A 16,878-nucleotide genomic window follows, 5' to 3' on the forward strand; every position below is an offset into this window, starting at 1 on the left:
GTGTGGCCGTTACACTCCTGCGACAGCCACAGATACCAGATGTTTTTCTTTTTTTGTCAGAGCATTTGATCTTGTTTAGCTCAGGTTTTTTTGTGTTCTTAATCAGTTCTGATGCACTACAGTCGCCTAAACTAAGCACAAGGCACAAGCAGAGACATGTTTCCGTTTTTTTAGTCAGGAAAACAATCTTGATAAAAAAAAAAAAAAAAAACTATCAGTTCATTTTCCAAGTTGGAATCCACTCTATAAACTAAACTTGTGTATATCGCACACCAATCTCCAGGCCTGTGGGCTGGATCTCGCCTCCAATGAATTTTTATCCTCTAGAAAGTGAATCCGCTGAAGCCGTCTCTCCGAGCTATATACGAGAATGAATAAAAAAGGAAATCTGTGCTGAAGAGAGACAATTCCAAAAGAGGTGGGAGACTGAATACTTAAAGACTGGCCGGTGTTTCATTCGCCATTAGGCCCTTATGATTTTGACGACGAGCCATCTCGCACAGCGTCGGAGGGTCTAAGCAGCTTCTACGGAACCCGAGAAGAAATCACCATGCGAGAGGAAAATCTGTTTTGCAACTGGGCTTTTTATGTTTCCCAATTTACTGCACACAAAAAGTACACAGATGCAATACACATCATGATTATGCATGATGCCGTGAAAAGCCTTGCATGTGAGAAAACAGTTGGCTGGAAAGCCAAAATGCGACGTGAAAACTTTACTTCCCATTTTGTCAGCCTGCAGCAAATGTGCACGCCATCACCCCTCAAGGTTGAGGAACTCAATTTTTAAATTTTTTTTACTCATTCATTTGCAGCTGACGCGGGGGGAGCCTGCCAGAGAACTGACAGGAAGTGCTGAATGAATTACATTTCAGAGCGAGAGTTTTCTCCTTTCATCCCCTGCATGATGCCACAGCTCCTCCTATGCTCGGAGACTACTTAGAAGCACTTACTTGTGGGAACTAATGTTCTCTGTGATAAGGATCAAGGGATCTATTCATAGGTCCAGCTGCAAAAGACAAAAACACCTTCTGAGTTCCAAGGATAAATGAACTTGCGTTAAAAGAAAAGGTGCCAGATGAAAAAGTGGGAGCAAACGGGTCAAGATAAAAGGTAGAGGTGTCAATGAAACTCCTGCGGGGGGGAAGAGTCTTTCATCGCAAAAGGGATTCTCAAAGGCAGAAATCTCAGCACCAGGTAGAGAATCATCAATCAGTCATTCAGTTAAATGTAAATGTCTCGGCCCTTTTCTTCCCTTCTTCTACATGAGATTTTTCCTCCTAACAGCTGCCGTTGTAAATCCGCAGCAGCTGCCGGAGTCCAGCCGACGCAGTGTGAAGCCCTCTCATATCTCTTCTGTCACCTGAATTGTCTCGCAGCATAGCGGTGTTCGACAAACCGCAGCCCCCTTCATTTGTTTTCTCTCTGATCTCGTTCATCCATAACAAGCGAGAAGTTACAAATGTCTTCTCGGTCCAGCAGCGATGACTTGCCACGCTGTGTCACAAGTGTCACAAACAAAACAAAATAAAAACCACAGTTTGTTGTTGTTGCTTCGGGGAGGGGGGGAAGATGCTGCTGGGATGCTGTGAGTGCATTTTGAAATATTAAAGGTCGCTGTAAACTTGAGCGATGGGCATTTAATGATTTCTGGGAGTCTTTCAGAAGTCTAGATAGTTGCAATGTAATGTTATTAAATCTTTTTTTTTGTTTTTGTTTTTTGCATTAGTTACTTGGTCTGCCAGAGAAATAGTTTGTTTCTGACATTCATTCGTGGATAAATGAACCTTGAAAACTGTTTTTGGTATAACATATACCAATGCCACAAGCCACTAACATTAACAAGCCACTTAGCAAAACAGTAACTACAGACAAAAACAACAAGAATCAAGGTCCACTTACTAGTGCTGAGAAGATACGCCTCCTGATTCGATACCATAACAATACTTGGGTGCAAATTCGATATGTTTTGCGATTCAATATTCCGATTTATTGTGATTATTGTTAACTTTTTTAACACTAGACCATGGGAACAAGTTGAGTCATACACTCTAGTTACTTTTACTCCCAAAATCCCCAAATCCCCAAATCAAAGAATAAAACATTTCCCTCACAATTTAGTGGTATTTTCTTTTTAATTTATAAGGGACATGTAATGTGTTAAACTTCTGGTGAATATAATCCAATCAATCTTATTTCCATAAATGTATTTTGTATATACAATACCGGTTAAACGGTTAATTATTAACATCTCTTATCATTGACAAGTAGACTTGGACCTTAAAGGTCCCATATTGTAAAAAGTGAGATTTTCATGTATTTTATGTCATAATGCAGGTTTAAGTGATATATAAATACTGTGAAAGTATCAAAACGCTCAATCCACAGATAAATACACAGAGCTTGTATTCAGAAACTGTGCTTTTGAAACAAGCCGTCAGGATTTTTGTGCATTTGTGATGTCACAAATCTAAAATATTTAGACAATTTCACAGTTTTAAACGTAAACATTCCAAATGTGTCTCAGTTTATTTCCTGTTGCAGTGTATGTGAATGACATCAGCTGACAGGAAGTAAAAATGGACCCAAGCTGTTTCCTAGCGACGCAATTCCGTTGCCATTCCATTGAAATGCGCTAAAACGGAACGTTTCTGATAGAGGGTGTATACAGGTATATTCAAACAGACAGTATGAGAAAAATAATGTGTTGTTTGAACATTAAAGCATATAAACATGTTCTAGTTGAAACCTCAAATACAAGTATGAACCTGAAAATGAGCATGATATGTCCCCTTTATATTAAATCTGCATTAACTGATTTTTGGCCTCTTGCATGCATCGGAACACGTTGTAAACACAACATTGAGATTTTATCAAATTATAAAGTAGATATGGTGACCGCGTTAGCAAACAGTTGCCTATCCACACATCCAGCAGACACCGAGCAACACCATCATTCATTTGGAGTCATGTGTCTGACCAAGGGGTGAACTCAGGTCCAATATTCACCCTCTTTTTACTCTGTTTTTGGTCTCCACCAACTCCTGCGAAATATATGTGGCTCTGTTTGCCAGTTAGTCATTAAATTTCTCTGCCATTTGGTGCTGGGTAATTGTATAGTGTATAGAGTGTTTTTCATTGTAAACAGCTGCCTGCTGTGGCTTCAAAAGACCACATAACAGAAACAATGAGCTTAAAGATGCTAAAAAAAGCACAGTAGAACTGAGGGGAACTTTGAGTCAGGATAATCTGCTGGGGTTCATCAGTACAAGCAACACCTTTCACAATACATTTCTGTTGTTGATTAGTGCGGCTTTAAGATTTTTCTTTTGTTAACCCTCCTGTTGTCTTCGGGTCAAATTGACACGTTTTCAAACTTCATAAATATGGATGTCTTTCAACTAATTTTTCAGATCTTTTTTTCAGACTTTTTTCAGATCTTTTTTTCAGACTTTTTTTCAGACTTTTTCTGTCCAAAATTTTTCAAATCTTTTTTTTCAGACTTTTTTTAGATCTTTTTTTTCAGACTTTTTCTGTCCGAAATTTTTCGAATCTTTTTTTTCAGACTTTTTTTAACTTTTTTTGTCCGAAATTTTTCAAATCTTTTTTTTCTGACATTTTTCAGACTTTTTTTTCAGACTTTTTTTTCAGATCTTTTTTTTCAGACTTTTTGTCCGAAATTTTTCAAATCGTTTTTTTCGGACATTTTTCAGACTTTTATTTCAGATCTTTTTTTCAGACTTTTATTTTCAGAAATTTTTCAGATTTTTTTTTCGGACATCTTTTTCAGACATTTTTCAGATATTTTTTTTCAGAATTTTTTTTTTCAGATATTTTTTTTTTTACTTTTTTTTCAGACTTTTATTTTCAGAAATTTTTCAGAATTTTTTTCTGACATCTTTTTCAGACATTTTTCAGATATTTCTTTTCAGAATTTTTTTTTTTTTAGATATTTTTCAGATCTTTTTTTTTTACTTTTTTTTCAGACTTTTATTTTCAGACATTTTTCAGATATTTTTTTTCAGAATTTTTTTTTTCAGATCTATTTTTCAGAAATTTTTCAGATCTTTTTTTTCACAATTTTTTTTCGGACATCTTTTTCAGAATTTTTTTTTTCAGACTTTTTCCAGATCTATTTTTCAGACTTTTTTTCGGACCTTTTTTCAGATCTTTTTTTCAGACTTTTATTTTCAGAAATTTTTCAGAAATTTTTTTCGGACATCTTTTTCAGACATTTTTCAGATATTTTTTTTTTCCAGACTTTTTTCAGATCTATTTTTCAGACTTTTTTTTCAAATCTTTTTTTTCAGACTTTTATTTTCAGAAATTTTTCAGATCTTTTTTTTCAGGACTTTTTTTTTCTGACTTTTTTTAGATCTTTTTTTTTAGACTTTTTTTGTCCGAAATTTTTCAAATCTTTTTTTTCAGATCTTTTTTTTTTTACTTTTTTTACAGATCTTTTTTTTCAGACTTTTATTTTCAGATTTTTTTTTTTCAGAATTTTTTTTTTCAGACATTTTTCAGATATTTTTTTTTCCAGACTTTTTTCAGATCTATTTTTCAGACTTTTTTTTCAGATCTTTTTTTTCAGACTTTTATTTTCAGAAATCTTTCAAATCTTTTTTTTCAGAATTTTTTTTTTCTGACTTTTATTTTCAGATTTTTTTTTTTCAGAATTTTTTTTTTCAGACTTTTTTCAGATCTATTTTCCAGACTTTTTTTTCGGACTTTTTTCAGATCTTTTTTTTCAGACTTTTTCTGTCCGAAATTTTTCAAATCTTTTATTTCAGACTTTTTTTAGATCTTTTGTTGTCCGATATTTTTCAAATTTTTTTTTTCGGACATTTTTCAGATCTTTTTTTTTTTTACTTTTTTTCAGATCTTTTTTTTCAGACTTTTATTTTCAGAAATTTTTCAGATTTTTTTTTTTCAGACTTTTCAGATCTATTTTCCAGACTTTTTTTGGGACATTTTTTCAGACTTTTTTTTCGGACATTTTTCAGATCTTTTTTTTTTTTACTTTTTTTTCAGACTTTTATTTTCAGAAATTTTTTTTCAGAATTTTTTTTCGGACATCTTTTTCAGATCTATTTTTCAGACTTTTTTTTCAGATTTTTTTCAGATCTTTTTTTTAGAGTTTTTTTGTCCGAAATTTTTCGAATCTTTTTTTTCGGACATTATTCAGATCTTTTTTTTCAGACTTTTATTTTCAGATTTTTTTTTTCAGAATTTTTTTTTTCAGACTTTTTTCAGATCTATTTTCCAGACTTTTTTTTCGGACTTTTTTCAGATCTTTTTTTTCAGACTTTTTCCGTCCGAAATTTTTCAAATCTTTTATTTCAGACTTTTTTTAGATCTTTTTTTGTCCGATATTTTTCAAATCTTTTTTTTCGGACATTTTTCAGATCTTTTTTTTTTTACTTTTTTTTCAGATCTTTTTTTTCAGACTTTTATTTTCAGAAATTTTTCAGAATTTTTTTTTTCAGACTTTTCAGATCTATTTTCCAGACTTTTTTTGGGACATTTTTTCAGACTTTTATTTCGGACATTTTTCAGATATTTTTTTTTTTACTTTTTTTTCCAGATCTTTTTTTTCAGACTTTTTTTTCGGACATTTTTCAGATCTTTTTTTTTTTACTTTTTTTTCAGATCTTTTTTTCAGACTTTTTTTTCCAGACTTTTTCTGTCCGAAATTTTTCAAATCTTTTTTTTCAGACTTTTTTTTCGGACATTTTTCAGATCTTTTTTTTTTTACTTTTTTTTCAGATCTTTTTTTCAGACTTTTTTTTCCAGACTTTTTCTGTCCGAAATTTTTCAAATCTTTTTTTTTAGACTTTTTTTAGATCTTTTTTTTTAGACTTTTTTTGTCCGAAATTTTTCAAATCTTTTTTTTCGGACATTTTTCAGACTTTTTTTTCCAGACATTTTTTTTCAGACTTTTTCTGTCCGAAATTTTTCAAATCTTTTTTTTCAGACTTTTTTTAGATCTTTTTTTTCAGACTTTTATTTTCAGAAATTTTTCAGAATTTTTTTTCGGACATCTTTTTTAGGTAAATCAGCTACCCAGTAGGAACACTTAAATAGCCCTCATTTAAATTACTATGTACTAAAAGTTTAAATAAATCCTGTCCAACTGGGGGTTTGTTAACTTTATCTCAAATCTAGCGTAATGTGCTTTAAGGTGAGCTAACTTGGCTTGCCATAGTCAGCAAATTTCAGAAAACAGCATAAAAAGCGATTAAATACGTTATCTATGACCGGTATAATTTTACTAGGCAACTGTAAATATTGGGTTAATTTGGCAGTAATTCCAAAGAAATGTACTTGCTAATTATCACCTAATTACCATGAAATGTGCAGACCTGTAAAATAAAGTGTTACCAAAGTGTTTATAATACAGATAATCTGTTTCCATTAAAGTTTTTGCATTTTCTGTCTTTGTTTGGCGAAATTCAGGTTTTTCTTTTTTCTTTTTCTTTTAAATGAGCAAAGTGAAACTGTCCTTAAAGCAGGCAGAAGGAAACATACTGACTGATGTGAGGCATATTTTATTAGGGACCCATTTAAGGCCTCACTGTCCAGCTAAATGTGCTATCGATGTCGTCCATCTTGTCTTCATCAGTTCAGCCACCTGCTGCATGACTGCCCTCGTATACTAGCTACAACACCTATATATCTACCTATATACAAAGCAGATAGATATAGATAAGATATTTTATATTTTATTCTCCCAGTAATGTTCAACCATCAGTCTTGGAGGATAAAAAAGGTGCTGAATAACATCCTCCTCTGCTTTTATTTCCTTTATGTTAAAAGGTTACAGTAAAACCTCGTATCAACCCCAAAAGAAAGAATAATAAATGCAAAAGACGGAGCACTGGTTAAACATTTCTAGAACTTTTAAATATATTTTTGTTTCACAAGAACACTCAATTTTAAGGGAAAAAATTGCATTTGTGTTTCTTTCAGTTTGTAGATAAATGGATCTGATATGTCCGTATGGGTTTTACACTCCCAAAGGATTCAATGTAATTTTTTTGTGTCATTGTGTTGAAAAAAAAACTAGTTTTTTTTTTTATTTGAATGATTTCATAAATTGCAACTTTTTGTCCAAATGAAAAGAATACCATAAAATTTACCCCAACTGTTCTCTACATCTTGCAAAGTTAAAAAATAAAAGTGTTTTATTGTGTGTTTATGTGTATAAAAGACTTTTTGGCCGTTTTATGCCTTCATCATAGTGTTATTGTAGCTCTCTTCACAACAACACAGACACAGGTCGGTTCTTTGATACGGGCGTTTATTGCTTGGACAGGTCTTTCTCTGATGCTTCACTTCTGAGTCACGTCATGCACACGCCGTGAAAACTACGAATCAACATAGCACAAGCATATCGGTAAAATACACTTGACATAGCATGAGAACAAAGGAAAATACAAATTGGCGGGAACATGAGTTAAATTGCATTTACAGGTAGAACAACAATACCTCGTTGGCCGCTTGTCATGAAAAGAGGTTCTTGAGTCCATGAAAGTCCTTTTGAAAGTCTCTTTGACTGTCTGCTTTTAGCTTCAGATGTCGATAATCATAGCTTTAAACACTTTACAGAGCCCGCGAAAGGCATCTGCTCCTTCACTTACGTTGGATTGTTTCAGTCCCTCAATGAATTCCGTTGGTTCCGGGGCGGAACGTAAAACACAGTGGACTAATGTACTTTTGACTGAAACACTTCTACCTGTTACATATTTTGAACTGTATGAAACAAATAATTTTACTCACATCATATTTAAATTTTTAACCTTACATTAAATGAATTATCTATTTATTTATTTATTGCATGAACTTATGTGATCAATTACTAATTATATATCATGAACACATTTATGCAACGGCACTTACAGTTATTATTATTATTATTATTATTCATCTTAGTGACAGTGATGGTTGTCATAGCTACCGGGGCGCCCCCGCACGCTGCTGTGTGCGCGTGTGTTCTATGTTCTACGTTTAGGATGTCATTCTAGAATTCTATGACGCATCACAGCCATTGTGGAATTCAGTAAGATTAGGACTCACCTTATTCTTCACTTGTTTTCTCAGAGCAAAATATCTTGCAAAACCGCCAAGAGACCAAAACTCAACGCTGAACATCCACTTCTTCATTGACACAATGTTATCAAACAGGCAAAGTGAAGGTAAAGAATTGTTTCTATCACAGATCTGTGAAACACACACTCAGTAAGCAGAGCAGCAATACCTCTGTATGGTTTCTGTTGGAACATATTCATATGTAACGTGATTAATCCTACCTTTGAGAGATTAATATTCAGACTGTGTGAGAGAGATGTTTCTAATCATTTTTGTCCAATGCAGTTTGACAAAATGTTAGAAACACTTTTCGAGAAAATTTAATCCAGTCATGGACATGAATTCCCTTTTGCACATTTCCTAATATAACTGCAAAGTTTCTAATCGTGCAAAAAAACAACAACAATATGTTCAACTTGATGTTAGGTCAAATAGTTTTCTTTAATGACTTTCATGCACAGGTGGTAGTTCCTGTAAGCCTCTATTCAACTGGGTTAGGCAGTAATGGAGCACTGATTGAATTTATACTTATTCAAAAACTGACATTGAGAAAAGTAATAAAAGAGGATAAATATAATTATTTATATTATAAATATTAAAGAAAAAGTTACTTGTATGACTATGTGGAAAATAAACAGCAGTCTATATTCACAAAAAGAAGAGAAGATGGTTAAAAGGCTCATCCAACACAAACTACAACCTCAAAAATGGCTTTAGTTGAATCCACACATCTCTGACATAGAGTGTTTTTTTTTTGGTTTCTGTGTGTCTGACACTCAAAAACACAAAACTATTGACATGCACTGAGTTGCTTCTTACAGTAGAAGTGTTGTAGTTAGAAAAGTCAAAGTGTATGACATAACTTGTGTCAGTGAGTGACTGACCACCTCCTCTGCTCTCTTGTTTTGTTTACAGTCACGGTACGCAGAAGCGTTCGACTGACCAACGCAGGATATTACAACCATCTAGGAAAACCAGTCATTTCCTACAAGGAGACGGCTACGTACAAGTAAGCTGACGTTTGTGTGTGTGTGTGTGTGTGTGTGTGTGTGTCACAGTCATGCTTGTATACAGTATGTTCTGTAGCATACACAGGCTATGTGTTTAACAGTCATAAGTTCTTCATTATACATCTTCAAAGCTCTCACTCTTTCTCATTTTCATTATACAATACTTTCAGAAAAAGGAGGTTTTCTCCAGACGGTCTGAGAAAGTCCATCGCCAAGAAAATCAGCATGGCCAGCGGGATCATAGGGGCCAATTGGGCCATAGGGGCCAACGGGGCCAGTGGGGCCATTGGGGCCATTGGGGCCAACTGGGCCAGTGGGGCCAACAGGGCCAGCTGGGCCAGCGGGGCCAACAGGGACAGTGGGGCCAGCGGGGCCAACAGGGACAGCGGGGCCAGTGGGGCCAGCTGGGGCAACGAGGCCAGCGGGGCCAGCGGGGCCAACAGGGACAGCGGGGCCAGTGGGGCCAGCTCGGGCAACGAGGCCAACAGGGACAGCGGGGGCAACCGGGCCAGTGGGGCCAATGGGGCCAGCTGGGCCAGCGGGGCCAACAGGGCCAGCTGGGCCAGCGGGGCCAACAGGGCCAGCGGGGCCAACAGGGACAGCGGGGCCAGTGGGGCCAGCTGGGGCAACGAGGCCAGCGGGGCCAACAGGGTCATAAGTTCTTCATTAAACATCTTCAAAGCTCTCACTCTTTCTCATTTTCATTATACAATACTTTCAGAAAAAGGAGGTTTTCTCCAGACGGTCTGAGAAAGTCCATCGCCAAGAAAATCAGCATGGCCAGCGGGATCACAGGGGCCAATTGGGCCATAGGGGCCAACGGGGCCAGTGGGGCCATTGGGGCCATTGGGGCCAACTGGGCCAGTGGGGCCAACAGGGCCAGCTGGGCCAGCGGGGCCAACAGGGACAGTGGGGCCAGCGGGGCCAACAGGGACAGCGGGGTCAGTGGGGCCAGCTGGGGCAACGAGGCCAGTGGGGCCAACAGGGCCAGCGGGGCCAACAGGGACAGTGGGGCCAGCGGGGCCAACAGGGACAGCGGGGCCAGTGGGGCCAGCTGGGGCAACGAGGCCAACAGGGACAGCGGGGGCAACCGGGCCAGTGGGGCCAATGGGGCCAGCTAGGCCAGCGGGGCCAACAGGGCCAGCTGGGCCAGCGGGGCCAACAGGGCCAGCTGGGCCAGCGGGGCCAACAGGGACAGTGGGGCCAGCGGGGCCAACAGGGACAGCGGGGCCAGTGGGGCCAGCTGGGGCAACGAGGCCAACAGGGACAGCGGGGGCAACCGGGCCAGTGGGGCCAATGGGGTCAGCTGGGCCAGCGGGGCCAACAGGGCTAGCTGGGCCAGCGGGGCCAACAGGGCCAGCGGGGCCAACAGGGCCAGCGGGGCCAACAGGGCCAGCTGGGCCAGCGGGGCCAACAGGGACAGCGGGGCCAGTGGGGCCAGCTGGGGCAACGAGGCCAGCGGGGCCAACAGGGACAGCGGGGGCAACCGGGCCAGTGGGGCCAATGGGGCCAGCTGGGCCAGCGGGGCCAACAGGGCCAGCTGGGCCAGCGGGGCCAACAGGGACAGCTGGGCCAGTGGGGCCAGCGGGGCCAAAGAGGCCAGCGGGGACAACAGGGACAGCGGGGGCAACCGGGCCAGTGGGGCCAATGGGGCCAGCTGGGCCAGCGGGGCCAACAGGGCCAGCTGGGCCAGCGGGGCCAACAGGGACAGCTGGGCCAGTGGGGCCAGCGGGGCCAAAGAGGCCAGCGGGGACAACAGGGACAGCGGGGGCAACTGGGCCAGTGGGGCCAGTGGGGCCAATGGGGCCAGCGGGGGCAACGGGGCCTGCTGGAACGGCATTATTCGCTGGCTGTTCTTCATGCTGCTCATGTGTCTTGGTAAGCGATCTCTCCTTCTACAAACAATCATATCTTGTTCATCAGCTTGTGTGTTTTATACTGTAGAGTGTCTGTCTTTTGAATTAAACATCACTGACCTGTTTCTCCAATACTTTGTTTCTCTCCATCCATCAGGAATTGTATACTTCACCCTGGCTCTATCCATGAACAGCAACTCTCTTGACTCAGGACCCTCAGCGTCACTTTTCCCATCAACCAAGCGGGATACGGTATGACCTTCTTTTTATTCTTAATGTGCACCTATAAAACACAATCACAGCCCAAATATGTTCTCACCTACATGTTGAAACACACAATGATGTCAACATCCACCATTCAAATTAATCTCCTGTCACTTACAGGCCTTGAGCACATATGAATGGATGGGGGAGCGGATGAGAATGCTGCAGGATGAGGTGCTGAGGTTAAAGCGGGTCAAGGAGCCACCAGGGGACACTATGCCCAACTTTGCCCTGGAGTCGCAAGGTGAGACATCTAAATCACCCTCATCATTTTTATCTGTCAGATTGTAATTCACACATGTGATTTTTAGTTTTGAGATCCCTTTTTCACTTTCTTTGTGTGTGTTGTTGTGTGCAGGGGCCCTTGTTTTAGCTCGATTGTCCTCGGAAACATACCAATGCACCGGACCAACCTGTTTTCTTTTATCCCTGATATCTCTTTGGAGACGACCTGTAGACCCAAGTATTGTGACTCAGGTAGGAACTAGGAACTACACACACAAAACACATGGCTATGCGGTTTGGCAATATCATCTAATGATTTGGATTGTTTTACTGTCTATTTTGTTATACCTCATACCATCTAAACTTTTTTTTATACTCTTTCATTCTTCAGGGAGGACCAATCGTGGTTGGACGCTGCTGGCGATTTGATGGTGAGCGTGGACATTTAGTCATAGCCCTGTCCCACCCAGTGACCATCAGCCATGTGACACTGGGTCACATTTCAAAGACCGTGTCGCCAACTGGCAGCATCTCGAACAGTCCAAAGATGTTTGCTGTCTATGTAAGTCACAAATTTAAAATTGTTACACTGCAGACGTCACATACACGGAGAACAACAAGGTGCTCAACTGGATCTCTATCTTTCTCTCTTGCAGGGCATGAAGACTAAAGAGGATGAAGGTACCCTACTAGGAACCTTTCTTTGTGATCAGGACGGCGAGTCATTGCAGACTTTCAAACTGTCTGTGAGTATTACATGGTGCAACGAAACACATGCACATGCATTTTTTAAATTTCACCCACAAGCTAATATATCATAAGAATTACAGTTTGTCTGTCCTCATTGTAGGCTACTCATTATATCCCTTATTTCCCATCCTCTCGGTTTGTGCTCAACTAACTCTCTCTGTTCATTTCTCTATCTCTCAGGATCAGGAAGCAGGTGTCTTCAGCCATGTGAAGCTGCAAGTCGAGAGCAACTGGGGAAATCCTGACTACACTTGCGTGTACAATTTCAGGGTCTATGGGACCATATAGAAGACGGTGTTTGCTCCTATATGGGATATGGTGTACCGTGAGTGTTCACCATACTTTCTCCCAGCAAACCTCCTGCTGGGGAGAGGTGTGGTGCACCGTGAGTGTTCACCATATGAACTTGCTGGTGAGAGGTGTGGTGTACCGTGAGTGTTCACCATACGAACCTGCTGCTTAGAGGTGTGGTGTACCGTGAGTGTTCACCATACGAACCTGCTGGGGAGAGGTGTGGTGTACCGTGAGTGTTCACCATACAAACCTGCTGGGGAGAGGTGTGGTGTACTGTGAGTGTTCACCATACAAACCTGCTGGTGAGAGGTGTGGTGTGGTGTACCGCGAGTGTTCACCATACGAACCTGCTGGTGAGAGGTGTGGTGTGGTGTACCGCGAGTGTTCACCATACGAACCTGCTGGTGAGAGGTGTGGTGTGGTGTACCGTGAGTGTTCACCATACGAACCTGCTGGGGAGAGGTGTGGTGTACCGTCAGTGTTCACCATACGAACCTGCTGGTGAAAGGTGTGATGTGGTGTACCGCGAGTGTTCACAATACGAACCTGCTGGTGAGAGGTGTGGTGTGGTGTACCGCGAGTGTTCACCATACGAACCTGCTGGTGAGAGGTGTGGTGTGGTGTACCGCGAGTGTTCACCATACGAACCTGCTGGGGAGAGGTGTGATGTGGTGTACCGTGAGTGTTCACCATATGAACCTGCTGGTGAGAGGTGTGGTGTACCGTGAGTGTTCACCACTAACGGTACATCACAGAGGTGTGAGAGGTGAGAGGTGTGGTGTACCGTGAGTGTTCACCATACGAACCTGCTGGGGAGAGGTGTGGTGTACTGTGAGTGTTCACCATATGAACCTGCTGGTGAGATGTGTGATGTACCGTGACTGTTCACCACTCACGGTACATCACAGAGGTGTGAGAGGTGAGAGGTGTGGTGTACCGTGAGTGTTCACCATACGAACATGCTGGGGAGAGGTGTGGTGTACCGTGAGTGTTCACCATACGAACCTGCTGGGGAGAGGTGTGATGTGGTGTACCGTGAGTGTTCACCATACAAACCTGCTGGTGAGAGGTGTGGTGTACCGTGAGTGTTCACCACTCACGGTACATCACAGAGGTGTGAGAGGTGAGAGGTGTGGTGTACCGTGAGTGTTCACCATACAAACCTGCTGGTGAGAGGTGTGGTGTGGTGTACCGCGAGTGTTCACCATACGAACCTGCTGGTGAGAGGTGTGGTGTGGTGTACCGCGAGTGTTCACCATACGAACCTGCTGGTGAGAGGTGTGGTGTGGTGTACCGCGAGTGTTCACCATACGAACCTGCTGGTGAGAGGTGTGGTGTGGTGTACCGTGAGTGTTCACCATACGAACCTGCTGGGGAGAGGTGCGGTGTACCGTGAGTGTTCACCATACAAACCTGCTGGTGAGAGGTGTGGTGTACCGTGAGTGTTCACCACTCACGGTACATCACAGAGGTGTGAGAGGTGAGAGGTGTGGTGTACCGTGAGTGTTCACCATACAAACCTGCTGGTGAGAGGTGTGGTGTGGTGTACCGTGAGTGTTCACCATACAAACCTGCTGGTGAGAGGTGTGGTGTACTGTGAGTGTTCACCATATGAACCTGCTGGTGAGATGTGTGATGTACCGTGAGTGTTCACCACTCACGGTACATCACAGAGGTGTGAGAGGTGAGAGGTGTGGTGTACCGTGAGTGTTCACCATACGAACATGCTGGGGAGAGGTGTGGTGTACTGTGAGTGTTCACCATACGAACCTGCTGGGGAGTGGTGTGATGTGGTGTACCGTGAGTGTTCACCATACGAACCTGCTGGTGAGAGGTGTGGTGTACCGTGAGTGTTCACCACTCACGGTACATCACAGAGGTGTGAGAGGTGAGAGGTGTGGTGTACCGTGAGTGTTCACCATACAAACCTGCTGGTGAGAGGTGTGGTGTGGTGTACCGCGAGTGTTCACCATACGAACCTGCTGGTGAGAGGTGTGGTGTGGTGTACCGCGAGTGTTCACCATACGAACCTGCTGGTGAGAGGTGTGGTGTGGTGTACCGTGAGTGTTCACCATACGAACCTGCTGGGGAGAGGTGTGGTGTACCGTGAGTGTTCACCATACGAACGTGCTGGTGAGAGGTGTGGTGTGGTGTACCGCGAGTGTTCACCATACGAACCTGCTGGTGAGAGGTGTGGTGTGGTGTACCGCGAGTGTTCACCATACGAACCTGCTGGGGAGAGGTGTGATGTGGTGTACCGCGAGTGTTCACCATACGAACCTGCTGGTGAGAGGTGTGGTGTACCGTGAGTGTTCACCACTCACGGTACATCACAGAGGTGTGAGAGGTGAGAGGTGTGGTGTACCGTGAGTGTTCACCATACAAACCTGCTGGTGGGAGGTGTGGTGTGGTGTACCGCGAGTGTTCACCATACAAACCTGCTGGTGAGAGGTGTGGTGTGGTGTACCGCGAGTGTTCACCATACGAACCTGCTGGTGAGAGGTGTGGTGTGGTGTACCGTGAGTGTTCACCATACGAACCTGCTGGTGAGAGGTGTGGTGTGGTGTACCGCGAGTGTTCACCATACGAACCTGCTGGTGAGAGGTGTGGTGTGGTGTACCGTGAGTGTTCACCATACGAACCTGCTGGGGAGAGGTGTGGTGTACCGTGAGTGTTCACCATACGAACCTGCTGGTGAGAGGTGTGGTGTGGTGTACCGCGAGTGTTCACCATACGAACCTGCTGGTGAGAGGTGTGGTGTGGTGTACCGCGAGTGTTCACCATACGAACCTGCTGGGGAGAGGTGTGATGTGGTGTACCGTGAGTGTTCACCATACGAACCTGCTGGTGAGAGGTGGTGGTGTACCGCGAGTGTTCACCATACGAACCTGCTGGTGAGAGGTGTGGTGTGGTGTACCGCGAGTGTTCACCATACGAACCTGCTGGTGAGAGGTGTGGTGTGGTGTACCGCGAGTGTTCACCATACGAACCTGCTGGGGAGAGGTGTGGTGTACAGTGAGTGTTCACCATACGAACCTGCTGGTGAGAGTTGTGGTGTGGTGTACCGCGAGTGTTCACCATACGAACTTCCTGGTGAGAGGTGTGGTGTGGTGTACCGCGAGTGTTCACCATACGAACCTGCTGGTGAGAGGTGTGGTGTGGTGTACCGCGAGTGTTCACCATACGAACCTGCTGGTGAGAGGTGTGGTGTACCGTGAGTGTTCACCACTCACGGTACATCACAGAGGTGTGAGAGGTGAGAGGTGTGGTGTACCGTGAGTGTTCACCATATAAACCTGCCGGTGAGAGGTGTGGTGTGGTGTACCGTGAGTGTTCACCATACAAACCTGCTGGTGAGAGGTGTGGTGTACTGTGAGTGTTCACCATATGAACCTGCTGGTGAGATGTGTGATGTACCGTGAGTGTTCACCACTCACGGTACATCACAGAGGTGTGAGAGGTGAGAGGTGTGGTGTACCGTGAGTGTTCACCATACGAACATGCTGGGGAGAGGTGTGGTGTACTGTGAGTGTTCACCATACGAACCTGCTGGGGAGTGGTGTGATGTGGTGTACCGTGAGTGTTCACCATACGAAACTGCTGGTGAGAGGTGTGGTGTACCGTGAGTGTTCACCACTCACGGTACATCACAGAGGTGTGAGAGGTGAGAGGTGTGGTGTACCGCGAATGTTCACCATACGAACCTGCTGGTGAGAGGTGTGGTGTGGTGTACCGCGAGTGTTCACCATACGAACCTGCTGGTGAGAGGTGTGGTGTGGTGTACCGCGAGTGTTCACCATACGAACCTGCTGGGGAGAGGTGTGATGTGGTGTACCGTGAGTGTTCACCATACGAACCTGCTGGTGAGAGGTGTGGTTTACCGTGAGTGTTCACCACTCACGGTACATCACACAGGTGTGAGAGGTGAGAGGTGTGGTGTACCGTGAGTGTTCACCATACAAACCTGCTGGTGAGAGGTGTGGTGTGGTGTACCGTGAGTGTTCACCATACGAACCTGCTGGTGAGAGGTGTGGTGTACCGTGAGTGTTCACCATACCAACCTGCTGGTGAGAGGTGTGGTGTGGTGTACCGCGAGTGTTCACCATACGAACCTGCTGGTGAGAGGTGTGGTGTGGTGTACCGCGAGTGTTCACCATACGAACCTGCTGGTGAGGAGGTGTGGTGTGGTGTACCGCGAGTGTTCACCATACGAACCTGCTGGTGAGAGGTGTGGTGTGGTGTACCGCGAGTGTTCACCATACGAACCTGCTGGGGAGAGGTGTGGTGTACCGTGAGTGTTCACCATACGAACCTGCTGGTGAGAGGTGTGGTGTGGTGTACCGCGAGTGTTCACCATACGAACCTGCTGGTGAGAGGTGTCGTGTGGTGTA

The 16,878-nt window shown here is 43.3% G+C and overlaps 1 protein-coding gene across 12 annotated transcripts; it reads left to right on the forward strand.

Moving 5' to 3' along the window:
• Positions 1-8,040: 8,040 nt before the first annotated feature.
• On the forward strand, positions 8,041-15,071 carry LOC119502684 (SUN domain-containing protein 3-like). Of its 12 annotated transcripts, none has more exons than XM_037793784.1 (14): positions 8,041-8,195; positions 9,004-9,097; positions 9,269-9,524; positions 9,579-9,740; positions 10,166-10,209; positions 10,489-10,658; positions 10,920-10,976; positions 11,112-11,206; positions 11,339-11,462; positions 11,577-11,695; positions 11,835-12,005; positions 12,100-12,189; positions 12,374-12,498; positions 14,997-15,071. In XM_037793784.1, the coding sequence occupies exons 1-13, from the start codon at positions 8,171-8,173 to the stop codon at positions 12,479-12,481; spliced, it is 1,515 nt and encodes a 504-aa protein (XP_037649712.1). In that variant the 5' UTR covers positions 8,041-8,170; the 3' UTR covers positions 12,482-12,498; positions 14,997-15,071. The 12 variants fall into 12 exon arrangements, 10 of the variants coding, with proteins under 10 accessions (XP_037649712.1, XP_037649713.1, XP_037649714.1 ...); XM_037793785.1 differs by lacking the exon at positions 14,997-15,071 and adding an exon at positions 14,278-14,321; XR_005210129.1 differs by lacking the exon at positions 14,997-15,071 and adding an exon at positions 12,705-12,769 and having other exon boundaries at positions 8,042-8,195; positions 12,374-12,566.
• The last annotated feature ends 1,807 nt before the right edge of the window (positions 15,072-16,878 follow it).

Source organism: Sebastes umbrosus, chromosome 15, assembly GCF_015220745.1.
Source record: "Sebastes umbrosus isolate fSebUmb1 chromosome 15, fSebUmb1.pri, whole genome shotgun sequence".
Classification (NCBI taxonomy): domain Eukaryota; kingdom Metazoa; phylum Chordata; class Actinopteri; order Perciformes; family Sebastidae; genus Sebastes; species Sebastes umbrosus.